This window comes from Corvus hawaiiensis, chromosome 9, assembly GCF_020740725.1.
Source record: "Corvus hawaiiensis isolate bCorHaw1 chromosome 9, bCorHaw1.pri.cur, whole genome shotgun sequence".
Taxonomy (NCBI): domain Eukaryota; kingdom Metazoa; phylum Chordata; class Aves; order Passeriformes; family Corvidae; genus Corvus; species Corvus hawaiiensis.
Window position 1 is genome coordinate 1130417 of NC_063221.1, and position 15528 is coordinate 1145944.

The following is a 15528-nucleotide window of genomic DNA, read 5'->3' on the forward strand; positions in this document are numbered from 1 at the left end:
ATTCCCAGTGTCAAGGCTCCCAGTATCGAATGGAAAATGCTAAAAAACGTTATTTCTAGAGGAAAGAAAAGCACAGCTACCTCTAACAGCTTCCCTAATTTTGAAAAATAACTAGGTTTTGTATACTTCCCTCACATAGACAAAAAGAAAAAGTTCCTCACGTTCTTCATCCTTAGCAAAATGAAATTCCTCCCACCTGTGAGCAATTCTATAGGGGAACTCAGAGGCAAAAAAACCCCAAACACTTGGAAAAGGCATCTTACCTAAGGCTGCTTAACAAAACCTTGGGTACCACAAAGGATACAGGCAGTGCAACAAGCAGAGTTCACCCAGCTGCTCTTTTGTACGGAATGAAACACTGAAGGTGCTGGAGCAGATTCACACACGATAAGATTTATTAAACAGTAAGGGAGGACTTTGTTCCCATTTAATATATTGAATGACCTAAGTGCAGGCAGCAAAACCCTTTGATGGGGGGAATATTCCAAAGACAGTGGTTTCAGATGCAAAGCAGCAGCCCCAGTAGGAGAGTTGGCTGTGCTGTGCTTTGTTCTAACAGGTTCCAGCAGCAGCTGAACCAACGCAAACCCAAACCTCAGCCATGTATAATTGAGCACTCGCTGCAGTTAAGGTAGGGCAAGTCTAAAATAAACACACCACAATACACCACTTTAATGTCATCTCTGCAAAAGCCTCTCTAATTTCTCCTCTCAAGAAAGCACTGCTGAGGTCACTTGGCTTCTGTCCCTGCCTCAAACTCTGAGCAATTCCCGTCCTCACAAAGTACTGAGAGCCTGCAGCCAGCTCCCGGTCTGTGGCTGAAAGCATGGAGTGAGCACAAAGAAGGGGAAGAGGAGGGAAAGAGGAATAATTACCGAAGAAAGGAGAAAAAACAACAAAAAAGGGACATTTTGCAAGTTCCAGCTCGGCGGAGGCTGCGCTTGGAGCAAGAGAAGGCAAGCAGACCTACACGAAACAACTGTACAGCCACTCGCAGTGCATCCCCAGACCACAGCAGTGCCATGTGCCACAGCCCTTCCCTCCAAACTTCCTGCTCTGGCCTACATCTCAGACAATAAATCCTGCCCGGAGAGGAAGAAAGGCACAAACAAATCCAAGAGGAGCTCTTCCTCAAGCCTCAGGTTCCGGATTTCAGAGGAGCACCACGCCAGGCAGATAGGCGGGGGCCGGGAGAGCAGCCCCAACCGTGGTGAGGAGAGCTCCCTCCTCAGCAGCCGCGCTCCCACGGCCCGCGGTGCCCGAGGGGCTCCCGCACGCTCCGCGGTGCCAGGGCACAGCATCCCCGAAGGAGATCAGGGAGGGCCGCCAGCCGGCAGAGGCAGCAGCTGAGGGGAGGCTGCTCCGCAGGCGTGGCTAAGGTGACCTTTCCAGACAGAGAAGTTCCTCCTTGTCCTTCCCTACGAGTCTGATGAGATTTAAACATTAAAGGCAACATGAGAGAGCAAGGAATTTTCCAAGGAAGCCTCCAAACACCCTCTGGGAACAGGGCAGGGGCGAAGGCAGGCACACACAGCAGCTGTACTCCAAGCCTGCGCATCCCATCTTGCAAGTCACACCTCTTAGGAGCATCTCTTCTGCTCCATTGCTCTTCTAACTAGGGAGCTGTGAGCATTTGGGTTTGTCGCAGAGCAGCTGGAGCACTGGTACTTTTGTTGACTCAGGGTCCTGTGGCAGACAAATGTCTGCCTGTTCTAGCAATCCCTTGAAGTTACCATATTTAAAACAGCTCAATAAAACCGATTAAGTGGCTTAGAATTGGCACTTTAACTTCCATAAACATCAGAGCAACATCCTAAAGTTGCTGTTAGATGCAACCACATGCATTTACACACACAAGTACATGCATTTGTGAGCACCACAGCATAGATCTCATCTATTGATAGATCTGCAAAGCAAATCATTGGCTTGTGCCTGTATCAGCAGCATCCCAACCAATACAGGCAATAATTATACAGAAATAATACTTCTCTGCTGCTTTAAAGCCTCATCTGATGTGCTGAATCTGTAACAAGGAAAGAAAATTGCCTGCTGGCTTCCTTTTGGCAGAGATGCCACTGGTTCATGTCCCAGTGTCCAGCAAAGGAGCTGGATTAACAGGGTCCTTCCTGTATTAGGTAGGAAGCTACTGGTAAAATGAGTATTGCTCAGACTCTGTCAGGAGAGAGGTAATCCCAGGGAAGCAGATTACCGTAAACAGGAAGATCACACATGCAAAAAGTGGGGGAAGGGTTGTTTGTACAAATCTGTTTCTGCTAAACAGCTCCATGAACAACACGAATCCTGTTTTAAATTACAACTAACCTCCCATGATCAACTTTTTCTCCTGCTGCTTTTGCTGTCTATGCCTGTTGACAACAGAGAACTACATGGGAGTTCAGAGCAAACAGTTACCAAAGCACCAAATAATTCCTACATGTTCTCCATAATTTCTTTCCCATAGGAAAAACAGATGGAGGAGGAGCATGTTAGCGAACATTTTAAACTTCTCACCTCTTTTCACACGTTTTGGAGTACTGGTCTTCAGAGCTGCATTATTTCCTTCTAAATCAGAGCCCAGACAATGCCCTAAACCCCTGACCTGGCAGCAGCATGCGACTGCCACTGAAAAAGAGCTCTCCAACCACCCCATCTTGCTGGCCCAGCCCCAAGCTGACCCTCTCTCCTTGCACACCATAATTCAGTAATTTTCCGTGACAGTTGTAAGCCAGCAGCTGGAAACCTCTGGCTTTCAGTGGCTGCCCATGGCACACAGCAGCCTATTAGCAAAGTTCTGCTATAGTCTACTGTCTATAAGGCACGTAGAATAAAGGGTTAAAATCCTAATTGCTCTGGTTATGAAGCTCTCCTGCTGATTTTGACCTATTTAAAAGCCAACCTACATGGTACAAAAGGCTTCCAATTACCGAGCTTACCAGGGAGAGCACTATATTACTTGTAAAACAAGCCTGTGGACATCAATAATCCAAAAGATTTAAACAAACAAACAAAAAGTTTAACAATGAACTTTCCTTTACCAAACTGGTGTGAAAGGAAAGAATGCAGCCCAAGCACCCAGCTGCAGCCAAGTCTCCAGCTGTCCTTCCACGAAGCTGTTCGTCCACACGCTTCAAATAATTCCAGCAATCCCCAAGTGCTGAGAGACACTCCCCGAGAGCAGAAAGTCGAATTCGGGATTAGCCGCTCTGCAAAGTCACAGGAGAGAGCCTGGACTGCAATGCAGTGAACTTTCTGCTGCTATCCCAGCTCCCAACCCTGAGGAACGGGACCCCACCGTCTCCAGCATCACCTGCAATTCACCCGCGCTCTGCCCCTGCTGCAGCACCAGGTTTCCCCGTCCAAACGCTCATTTGGTAGGAACCACACCCCACTGCATTTTCCAACTGCCAATTATCTGAACATCCTATTACTTGGTCAACAATTCTACAAGTCTAACCAGTTTCACTATTAATTTTTTTTTTTTTTTTAAATCAGAAACTTAGGGTAACTTATTTATCTGCAGGTTACACTCGGGTGCGATTCAAGGCTGGGTTGTTCCGAGTGTATCGTTCTAGTCTTCCACTGAGATTCTGGTCTTTTCTGGCAAGGTCCTACCCAAAGCCTCATTGTTTGAATCCTGGATTTGCAAACCCCTTCCCTGCCTGCCCGCTCTCCCTGTGGATCATGGCTTGTCTAGCAGACACCTCTCAGGGCGCAGCCAAGCAGGCTGCTGAATTTCACAGCAGGACAGTTCTCCTCTCTCCTCTGTCACTTGGTCTCTGCTATTAACGTTTCTAATTGGTTTGTTTTGATGGACTAGAAATACTTAATTGATTCAGTTTCATTTCCCTGCTAAGCTCAAGGTGAATGCTACGTGGAGGAGCCTGGGCTTTGCAGAGAAGCATCAGCCATTAAGAAATATGTATTTATAAAGGGGTCAGGTGAGCTTGCAGGTGGGAGAGAGCAGCCCAGCACTAAGGGGAAGGTTTGTGACAAACACTGGGGTCCTGTTCAGTTTCCAGTGAAAAACCAAACAACTGCATGAGGATTGGAAAAAAAACTGGCTGAAAGAAACACGTTCACCAAATCAGGAGTGAGGCGTCCCTCCAGAAACAAACCACTCCTCCTCTTTCCCCACACTCCAGTGTGCTGATAGCAACAGATATGCTGAATGAATGCAAGCTGGGAGTGAGTCAAGCCTTAATAACGCATTGTGTAACACAGATTTCTATCCCGACAGCTAAATCAGGGTGAAAATCCCCCACCCTTTTTTGAAGAGCGGCGTTAAATGAGAAGGCACCTGAAAACCACGGCAAGTTTTGCTTCTATTATTTACACGACCTGTGCTATTTTCTCACTGCAAAGAGGCGAGGAGGGAGGAGCGGCAACTCACCGAAAGTAGAAGAAGCTGTGGCTGGAGGAGCGGTACCGTTTGACCATGAAGCCCAGAGCCATGGCTGCCTGCGTCCCCCGCCCCGCCGGAGCCCATCCCGAGCCCAGCGCAGCGGATCCCGCGCCCCGCTACCTCACAAAGCCATGGAATGACTTCTAGCAAAGCAGGACGATTCCCACGTGGCCGTAAATCCCAGCAGGGCAAAGCCCTCCCAGCTGTCTGCAGAGCTTTGCTGCAGGCACTGAGACCATATGCAGCCAGTCGCAATCATCTTCGCTCCCTCTCTGTAACCAAAACTGCTGGTCCCTTGGAAATGCTCTCAAATTCCTGGCCACAAACTGGAAGTGTTAATTTGGTCTCTCCTTTCCAACGAAATTTTCCTTTCTTCTCATGCTTTTTAACATGTTTTATATATTATGGACGCTGAGAAAACATTAAAGATGAATGTGTGAGTTGAAAAGCTCAAAGGATGCAGGAGGAAACAGGCCGGAAAAGCTGTGAAAGATGCTACAGTGACACAGTGCCAGGTTGCCTCATGGTGAGAGCTGTTGGCAACCCGGTGAGATGCTGCACTGGCCACACATTGAAGAGCCTCCCTCCCACCTGCCGTGGCTCACAAACAAGCACAGTCTGAGTCCTCCCACATCAGTCTCTTGTAAAGACAACATACACGTGTTCAAGGACAAAAAGCCCCCGGCAAACAACCTGAGCCTGAGTAACAGGAGGGATGTGAATTACAGGCGGAGAGGTTGTGGATTTCTACAGGACACCTGGATGCTGATCCGTGTTTCTAGAGGGGCACCAGAACTCTCTTCTCTCCCCACCCACTAACCCAGACACACTGAAATAAAGTTAAAAACCAGAAAAGGTATGTTGGCCAATTGCTTTCTGCTGGAACAGAAAATCTGATTACAGAAAAATCTGCAACTCATCTCCATCACTGCTCCCTACAGCACCCCTGGCTCCTTTCTGTTTTAAATCAACTCTGAACAGACAGCATCCCTCCTCTGTCACCATTCAGCATGGCATGCAGTGTTACAGTATCCCAAGCCTTGCTGTGCACCACAATAACCAATCTTCCTTACTCCAGAATTTTAAAGGTATCTATCTATAAACATCCCCACTTTCTTAAAAAGTCCCAAACACCCCAAAAGCATGAACAGGCAGTATGACAGCAGCCTCTATTTCATTTTAATCCTTGCAGGGTTTTAATTTATAAAGCTGTATAATACTTTCTTTGAAGGCAGGACCCTTGTGTTTGTCAGAGCAAGAAAAGGGAGATGCTATCAGTCGACCTGGCCCTGAAAACCTGTGTCACACCATGACATCACCTAGAACCACCTGCTTGAAATGGGAAAGGGCTGACTCACCAGGGCAGGACAGGAAAGTTCTCACTGCTACACATCCGAGGCTCATACAGAATGTGGGGAGAACAGAAGGTGAGAGAGTGGCAATTCCTTCTCATGGAATCAGAGTCAGCTCCATGTTCAATAATGCCACCATGTGATCAAGTACCTGGATTTTATGCTTTTATGCTTTCAGGCCATCAGAGAAAATTCACATTTCATTTGAGCCTAGTTGAAAATGCGTGCCCACATGGGCAGGGAGTAGAAGGGGCTCTGCTTTTAAAGAGAAGGCAGCTTTGCTGTGTGTAACATCATGTCTTAACCCAAAGATGTAGGAATTAATTATAGCTACATTTATTAGCTTTCCCAGAACAACAGTGCTTCCCTGACACTACAAAAGCAAGTATCCAGCATGAGTACCGAGCTCAGGAAAGACAACCAGATTATTTATGGCAAAGAGATTTTTGCATTACAAAAATTCAAGCAAAGCTGGTTTCAAACAACGGTAAAAATAACACTTGATGTACTTGCTGACATGGTGGCATTATTCAAGATGCTTATGCTCACTGAGTTGCTTTTATAGCCACATTGCAGCACCCTGAAAATAGAGATTTATAGGAAAACTTGCATCAAAGCAGACCGGGCGGACTACAGGAGCAAGGCCATCTAGATGGTTAGTCACATCTGGTAAGCAGCAGGCTTTTCTGTAACTCCTGACGTTAACAGACCTCCAGCATCCACAGCCTTGCTATCTCTGTGATTTTCTGCTCTGCCTTTCAGATGGAGAAGGCAGCCCCGTTGATTGAAGCAGCACAGCATGGCAGATACAACTAATGAATTCAGCTCGGCTAAAGGAGAAGGGAAAATGCACTGAGCAACGTCAAATCACAGAAGCCTGCCGCGGCCTCGAGTACAGGCCAACTCATTTCTCACTCTATCTGGTTCCCCTGCTGGGCTACCGTGGAATGTAACACAGAACATGTTTAACAAAAACAATCAAGAGCCTTTGCAAATAGTTAGGAAACACTGTGTGTAAGAGCCTTTGCTTGCCTCATATGCAATCCATTCACAGCCTGGATCTCCAGCTGAAAGCTAAACAAGCAAAGATACACCAAATGGAGCACTAAGATGGTGGGAAATTACTGAGTTTTCCAGTTTTCTGAAAAACAGATCAACTGTTCCTTGTAGCAACTCTGCAATAACTAAAACACCGACACTGCAAGGGTGCTGGGTGTGCCTGAATTGCACTGCACATCTCTGGGCTGTGCCAGGGCTGGCAGAACCGCCCTGCTCGCACCAACACAACTCCATGTCTCACCACAGCACTGGCCTGCAGGCAAGCACTGCATGTAGCAAGGCCAATTTCTCTCCAGCTGATCAATCCCAGGGTTTTGTATCATGAAATTGGAAGTCTGCAGCTCATTTGAAACAGATGCAGAAGAAGGTTTAGGAGTCCATCTGCTTAACCTGAGCTTTTCGACAGCTGTGAAGAGCAGCAGTTTTCCACCCTGTATCAGCAGTACATTGCACACTAAACCTCTAACGTGCCAGAGGCAGCCCCCCAGCCCCTCAGCCTGCCAGCTGGACAATAAATCCCCTTGCTGGCTCTCCTTCTGCGAGGGCACTCGCGTGCTGTGTGTCAGTTCTGAGGCCGCACCGCCCCTTACCTGTCCTCGGAGCTGTTGGGAGAGGGCAGACGGAAACTGATATTCCTGTCCAGTTTGGATTGACTCTTTGTCCTTTTGATGGATCCTTTCAGGCGCTTGCTGAAGAAGCCCTGAAACAAGAAGTTGCAGAAGTGAAACAGGGAAACTGATGCCAGTACTGAATGGCTCAGTGCACTGTCCCCGAGTCCAAACACAGAGGTGATTCCCGCTGATGCCGGTCACAGGACGGGCCCGACTGGGATTCCTCTGAGCAGGAAGAAAGGCAGGGCTGGATTGTCAGTGATAGTTCCAGGAGGTGAGAGCTTCCAATTGCAGTAATTAGCACCACTCACATTATGGGGGCACTTCAGTGGATTCCAACTATTACACAGGAGACCCAAACCCCACAATTACCCTTTAATGAGGAGTAATCATCAATATCAGTATTTGTTCTTACTTCCCCTCTACGTGCCATGTTTTTATTTCTTGGCGAGCTTAAGAGTACAGATGTCTTATATTATGAGCTTCTATTGAGCCCACAATTGCAGCCACGTTTTCCTTTTTAATTTAGATAGAGCACGTTAAATGTTAAAATAATTCGTCTGAACTGACTCTCGTGAGCCAGAATGGACAATTTCAAAGCATTTCACACACCAGTGGCTTCAGATATCAGTTATAGTCTTGGTAAGAAGCAAAGCTCAATTCAAAAATCTACTTAGGGTCTAAAAATAAAATAAATCTTTGAAGAATCTGTCTACAAACTACAATTGTTCACCCAGCGATCGCAGCCCAAAGGGGCACGTTAGTTGGAAGGAGCTTCTGGGATCATCTCCTGCTCCATGGGGGTGTGCTGCCAGCACTAGGTCAGCCTAGTTCTGACTTGGTCTAGCCAAGTATTGAAAACCTCTGGAGACAGAGGGAACAAAGGAAGGGGAATCTGCTTTCTGCATCTGAAGGCAGTGCTGCATTTAAGACTGCCCTTCAGTTTCTGAGGCTTGCCAGCCAGCAGGCTCCTCAGGGGTGAAAGCTGCTACATTCTTCTGATAAAGTGGAAAAGAAAGGGCCTGATAACTAAATACTGCAGGAAAAAAAACCCCACAAAAACCAACCCCCACAAACGTATCCTGTGTGCTGGGAGAAAAGGTACTGTCCAAAGGGAAGAAGGGTTCTCAGCTGTGCGTGCCACTCACACTCTGCCCATGATGCTGCACTTTTCTTGGCTCTGGTATTGAAAAAGTGCCTTTGAAAAAGCCCTGTAATCAATAGATGCTCCTGGGCTTCTCTTGGGGCCATTGCTGGAATTCAAGCAGAGGATGTACAGCACTTTCAAAGGCACTTTCCTGTATTCTGACCTCTCAGCATAAAAGGTAACAAACCCAGCCACAGGGATTCAGATCTGGTGGGCCCTGGCTTCAGTTCAGTACCTCTCAGTGTACTCAAATTGCAAACAAGAAATAACACAGCTTTTTCCCCTTAAGGGTAAATAAGACAAAGCTGACCCAATTCAGCAGGGGTCCAGAAATATTGATATTGAATAATTCCAAATCCCACTCAGAGAAGGGCCATGAGTATTCATTTTTGTGTGCATGTACAATTTTACATTAGCACCGCTTTAACATGGAACATGTTCTTGGTTTAATTGAACATAATCTATACCCCAATGGAACAAATGCTCTATCTGGGGTTGAATAAGGCCATCCAGAGTTGACTATACAAACAAACAAACAAACAAAAAAATTGGGTAAGAACATATTTAAAAGCAAAAACTATTCAAACAAAGGGTGGGCTTATTGGTCATCCTCAAAAGACTTGAAAAAATTTGCCATATTTGCTCTGTGCTGGCAGTTCACGCAGGGCCAGTGATTACAGATGGACAACCTGGGAGCAGCATGAGAAATTCACACGTGCCAGAACTGAGCAGAGTTTCTCGACTTCCATTTGCCAAAGGAAATGCTTTTAAATACCAAATGCAGATACAAAAAAAGATGCAGTGATGAAAAATAAACTTCTATCTGCAATAATACCACCTAACTGAAAGGTTTGTTTCCTTTTGCTCTTATAGACAAAAAATCCCTGCCAATGTTTATGAAACAGCTTGCACCATTAAAAAGACAAAACCACTTTTACTGCTTTTCTTACTGTCTAGGTATTTCTCTTAAATACTTATTTCAGCACAGAACAGACCCTTGTTTGGTTCTGATACATAAAGGTAAAGGAGTGTCTGAGCTTTAAGAATCATCGTGGAGCTTCTTTAAAAACAGTGGGAATTTTACTGCTTGAACAAACACCCTCAGACAAAAGATGTAAATTATTACCCAAACTACCTGAATTGATGAGACTATGTTCTTAATCAAAAAAGTACAAAATATTTGGTAGGATAAACCAGCCAGGATGACATTTGAAAAGAGACAGATTTGAGATGCACACTTAACGAGACGGAGCTCAGTACAAGCTGCCCTCAGAACCACAGGTTTGGGGGAACAGGGAAGGAAAAGAGAGAGATGGGGAGAGAGTGATGGTCCACAACCACACATGCAGTCAGGAATAGGTCAGGGCAGGTTTGTCATCTCATCCAAAAAGCATCAAACACTGGCCTAAGGAATCCCAATCATACAACATCTAAAAATAATTCAATCCCACTGAGAATTCTATTCATCTCATTTGGAAGTTAAGCTACTCGACTCTCCTGCTCTGCCAAGAAGCAATCTCCACAGGAGAAGGGATAATTCAGCAGGCTGTTGGAACTTCCCCTCAGAGCTGCATGGAGAAAGCACAGAAACTCTCACCCCCAAGTATTTCCACCCCAGGGGTGGTGGTCGTGGAGGGCAGTTTTGGCTTTAGGAAATGCTTACTTTGTGCCAAAGATGCCAGCTGGCTGTTTGTCCTTAACCTGAGCAGAGCAGCACAGGAACTGTCTGACAAATTCAAAGGCAGCCCAAGTACGAGCTACTCAACTCCTGGACTGCTGCTCCCTCTGGACATGACGAAGCTTCACTCCGGGGAGAGCAGCCCATGCATAATAAATAATGACTGTCCTGGCTGCTTTGGAAGGGAAAGGTTAATTCAGCCATGAAGTGTGCAACCATAGCACAAATCAGCCATTGATAACGTGCAATGGTATTAGGGTAAAATGGGCAACAAAAAGGGTCCATCTTACACACCGTGCTGTTACCTACATCAGTTCTTTCTGGGGACAAACACACTGCATCTGAGCCTTGCAAAGCCTCCTGAACATCTGTAATTCTTGGTGAGGAGCACCAATGCATTATTAATAACGCCAGGTGGGTAACTTCATTTACAGAGCGACGAGACTCATCCTCTCTGAGGGGAAGGACTGGATGGGTACAAAGATAACCCTCAAGCGACTGTGGACGACAGCAGAACTGCCTCCCTGCTACTGTGCGTGGTGAGGACATGAGGCATTTTATTTCTTAAGCTGTTCACAAGCAGCTATCAAGGAAAAAAATAGTGTCGTAGCCAAGTGAAAACACTGTCCTGTGCCAGTAATGCTGTAAAGCTACAGGAGGCAAAGAAGCAGGGTGAGAACACCAGGTTGTAAAAATGGAAAGATCAAACTAGTAGGATATTCCAGGAATGAGCAGCAAAATGGTGAAGTTTACTATTTCTTGCAGAACAACAGCAAAAGGCCAATTTAACTAGCAAGGAGGTAAAGTTTGCTTGTGAGCCCAGTAACACTCAGCATTAAAATATTAGCAGTGACTCCCTTTAAAAAGACTCTCAACCACACAGGAGAAAAGCAGGTGAAAACAACCCTAGTTACACCTTGGAGGCAATATACAGAACAAGACAGGGACTTACAACAGCCACGTTCCACCATCTACTCATCCAAAAACCTGGCACTATGTCACTGAAGAGGTGGTTTGTGCACAGGCACAGAACAATAAAAACCATGTCTGAATGTACCAACAGAGGATAAAGCCCAATAAAAGCAGAGTGGTGTTATGTAAATCTGCCATAGCTTTCACACTAATGCATCACTCTTCTGATTTTCTCATCTCAGCAAGAAAAACTAGAACAAAACAGAACTCCAGAAGTGTAAACTGATTAAAGGCAGACAAGAGGGGGATTTACAAATGATATGTTTTAAAGACCAACTATTTATTTTAGGAACAAAGGCAAGAAGGGATTATAGATGTATAAAACAAATAGAATGGAAATTACCTAAGCTCCTCATGCACCCTGTTACATAAGAAAACCAAAGGGCAATTTAACACGAGAGGCAGCACGTTTCACTGATTGTCAGGAGACCTCTCCTAATGCTATCTATAGACAAGCCCATCCAATTCACCACCACAAGATATTATACAGACAAATTTTTTCAGCAAGATTAAAAAAGGATTATGTGTTTATATAAGGAAGAATAACATATGTAGCTGCATTAGTCAGGTTTAAAAATAACAAGAGTGAGCAATAATCATGCTTCAGGACACAAGCTGATCAACAGCAAGGATCAGGAAAGATATTTTTCCCCTGATGGGACAGCACTGCAGATTTGGCCAGATAACAATTTCAACTTTCCAATGAAAAATGGCCTACAGCCACAGGAGGGATGCAGAATAGGAGGAACAAGTTTAGGAACAGTAATAAGAAGCCCAAGGAAATGCCGAGGATACTGTAACAAGGGCACGTTGATGATACACCTGTTAATAAAATGCATCGTAAGATTGCATGCACTCTGCACGATGTGCAGCCAAAAGTCCTACAGGAATCGAATTTCCAAGTCACTGGGAATTATACTGAAAAATTCATGAACAAGCAAGAGCTACCTGATAGCCAGGAGGGCCACATCAGCTTTTCAGATCCCAGTTCAGCAAGGTGTTTAGCACAGTCACAACTGGGAGCAGCACCTGGCTGCCTTTGTGGGAGCTGCCCACAGCAGGAACAGCAGATGGAAAGAGCATCCTTAAAGGGCCTACCCGGGAATTAAGGAATAAAGGTAAAAAGTCTGTCTGGAGAAGGCCGAAAAGACGGTGATAAAAAATTAACATGATAAGAAACAGGTCAGCTGAGCCTGTCAGGAAGGGTGGGCAATGATTGCCTGAGCCCGGCTCCTTCCCTGGCAGGCAGCCACTAAGCAGCCCAACACTTCAGAACACCTTTTGATAACACAGCACGCACGCTAAGCACAAAAATTATTAAACATGAGCTTTGTTAAAGCTCGTAACATAAACCTGAGGAATGGCTGCAGGAATACGTAGAAAAGTAATTACAACAAGTGATAAGGTATCAGGGTAGAAGAAAGGGTCCAGTGGGATGTGGTGGGGATAGTGGCCTGACTGCTTCTGCTTAACATCCTTGTTAATCATCCGGAAGAAAAGTTAAACAGCACATTAATTACACTGAGCTATATTAAATTAGGAGGTGAAGCGAGGGCCAGGGAGGACAGAGAAATAACACAAAGGGTTAGGAGCAATTAGAAACTGGTAACACACATTCCTGTGAACTTCAGTACCAGAACTTGGGAGAATCAATTGAAGGGAATTAAAAACACAAGAACAAGAAAAGTGATAAAAGGGCCAGAAGGACTCCTTTGCAGAGGATGCATTAATTAAACTTTGCATAACTCAACTAAGTCATGATTTGGAGGTGAAGAATAAAATGAGTCGGTGCATATTTAAATACTACCGAGCCAAGGACAACTAGAATGTGAGCAGTATTTGAAGCTATGTACATTCACAGCTCCCCTACATTAACTAAGGAATAAAGGGAATTGGATAAAGTCAGGTTTACACCAAACATGAGAACAATGTTCCTGCTGTTGAGGTCCACCAGAGAGTGTCAGAGCCTGGATATCCCCATCATCTGACTCAACACTGAAGTTTGATGCGATGAACAAATCTGCTGTGGCAGCAGGACACTGTGAAGGTTATAGAGCCTATGAACAGCACTATCCCAGAATAAAGATATGGATGAAAGCGTGGTGAGCATCCTGGAGACAGCCACTCACCCGTTTCTGCTTTCTGGCACAGAATTCATGGAACAGCCAGCATATCTAAGCCATCCCAGCACAGGCAAGTGATAAAAACTAGAGCAGATCCAAACAAACATGTCACAGGAAGAAAAGAGTTGAAAGTGGAAGGAAAAATGTAAATCTCGTATTGAGGGGACAGATTGGAGCACAGCCAGTTTTTCATGGAGGATGCTGTGGTGCCTCACACTAATGCAAATCAACAATTCCATCTCTGCATTGGTGCCAATGCAGAATTAAAAATACGTATTTGTGTGCCACAGGGTCACACGGGCAGCACAGCTCGGACTTGTCCTGCCCTGGCAGCGCGGCGGGAGCGGAGCAGTGCTCTGGAGAAGCAACAATCCTGCTGACTGCATAAAAGATGAGGCTGGGCAGCCACGAGATCTCATCAAGCTTTGACCTTCACTCGGGCTGGCTGCATTGTCTTCTGTTCCATTTAGCAGTACTCTTAAAGAGCAAAGAGGCAGACAGCACTTCTATAGATCCAATTATACCAGAATTGGCCAGGAACAAACCAAGGAAGGCAATCTGCAAGCATCCTACATCAGGGTTCCTATAAAAATCCTTTTATTTACTTCAAAGATTGTGCTCTGCCTTTCCTGTCTCATTTGCACTTGTTTCTTCGCCTCTTTCTCATCTTTCTTTCCCCATTAGCCAGCAGACACGGATGAATCATATTATTTATAATAACAACTCTGAGCCAAAACTGGAGAGCGCAGTGAAGAGTCTGAAGGGTGGTTTAGAGATTCCTCTCCATCCTGCTGCTGCAGGAGGTCTGGGGATGTGGACAGCCCCACATCTACCCTGGCCCCTCAGTTCCAAGGGCAGAGCAATGAGGAAATGTGTCAGGCTGCAGCAGTGCCACCGGGGCTCCACAGGGCCACAGCAGGGAACGGGATGCACAGAGGCCGAGGCGCTGCCAGGACATGGTGTGTGTGGGAAGGGAAAAGCTGGTTTCTCGCCCACCTATGCGTCACAGTGCCTACTTGGAGCCAGCTCCCTCTGCCTCCCTATTTGTTCAGGCAAATAATAGCCATTATGAAAAACATGACTTTTCCTATATACGTATGGATAAGCAGCACACATCTGTCTATATGTGAGAAGACACATTTCTTCACCTCCATTTCCCCACCTTTTGTGCCCTTCCCTTCTCTCTCAATATTATTTTCTACATGCCTGGAAATGGTCAAACATCAGAGTACACAGCTGAACCTAGATGGAGACTAATGTTTTGAGTGCAGACAAGAAAATTTGGGGCAACGGGGAAGAAAAAGAAAGGACAGGCACCAAGAGCTCTTCTCTCTGTATGCACACTTCTTTCTGCATGGGCTGTGCAGTGTCAGCATTAGCAGAATCCCCTTTACTCCCCTTGGTGGGAGATGACCAGAATGAATCATGGAACCACAGAATGGTTTGGGTTGGGAGGGACCTTTAAGATCACCTCGTTCCATGCCATGGGCAGGGACACCTTCCACTCTCCCAGCTTGCTCCAAGCCCCGTCCAACCCAGCTTTGAACGCTTCCAGGGATGGGGCACCCACAGCTTTTCTGGGCACCCTGTGCCGGGGCCTCCCCACCCTCACAAACACGTAGGACATGCTGGTCCATGCAGTGGCACATCCTGGGAAAGAGTATAACTACTGAAGTTCTGCTTTTCACACACTAGCAAATTTAAACATACATCTTTTCCTCCAGTGCCCATGCAGGAGGTAGAAAGGCAAATTTCCTGAACTTTACACATCAGCCCTTAAAAATAAATCCGTCATTGACCACTGCCACTGAAGAGACTATTTAAAAAATGTATTGTCAAGGAAATATTTGCTTAAAGGCAATTATGCTGTTATGAATCAAAATTCCAGATGCTAAAGCAACGCCAATTAGCAGTATTAAAAACCAGATGCCTTGTTCTGAGGGAGTACCACTGCCTGTGCTTGAAAGGAAAAAACCTGCACAGAACATGCTGGAAGCTACTGTCCTATGGAGAAGACAGCTTTTAAATAGCTGTTCTGAGAGACAAAAAGCTGTAAAAGCAACTTATTATGAAAGTCTCAGCATAATTTTCCATCAGGATGGAAGAAGGTTAAGCTGTCCCCTGCTTTAAGCTGCTTTCTGCTAGAAATCCAAGCAGTGAGTAGACGAGGTATGGCACAGAGTC

The 15528-nt window shown here is 45.7% G+C and overlaps 1 protein-coding gene across 15 annotated transcripts in view; it reads right to left on the reverse strand.

Annotated features, from left to right (window-relative positions):
* The window catches only part of RASAL2 (RAS protein activator like 2), a 166200-nt gene that overhangs the window by 30272 nt on the left and 120400 nt on the right, over nt 1-15528 (reverse strand). For 14 of the 15 annotated variants that reach the window (XM_048312412.1, XM_048312415.1, XM_048312414.1 and 11 more), the window contains one exon: nt 7404-7513. In XM_048312412.1, the coding sequence (XP_048168369.1) occupies nt 7404-7513 (110 nt within the window). Of the gene's footprint in view, nt 1-4390; nt 4539-7403; nt 7514-15528 lie in introns of those variants that run through there. The other variant, XM_048312420.1, reaches the window with a different exon arrangement.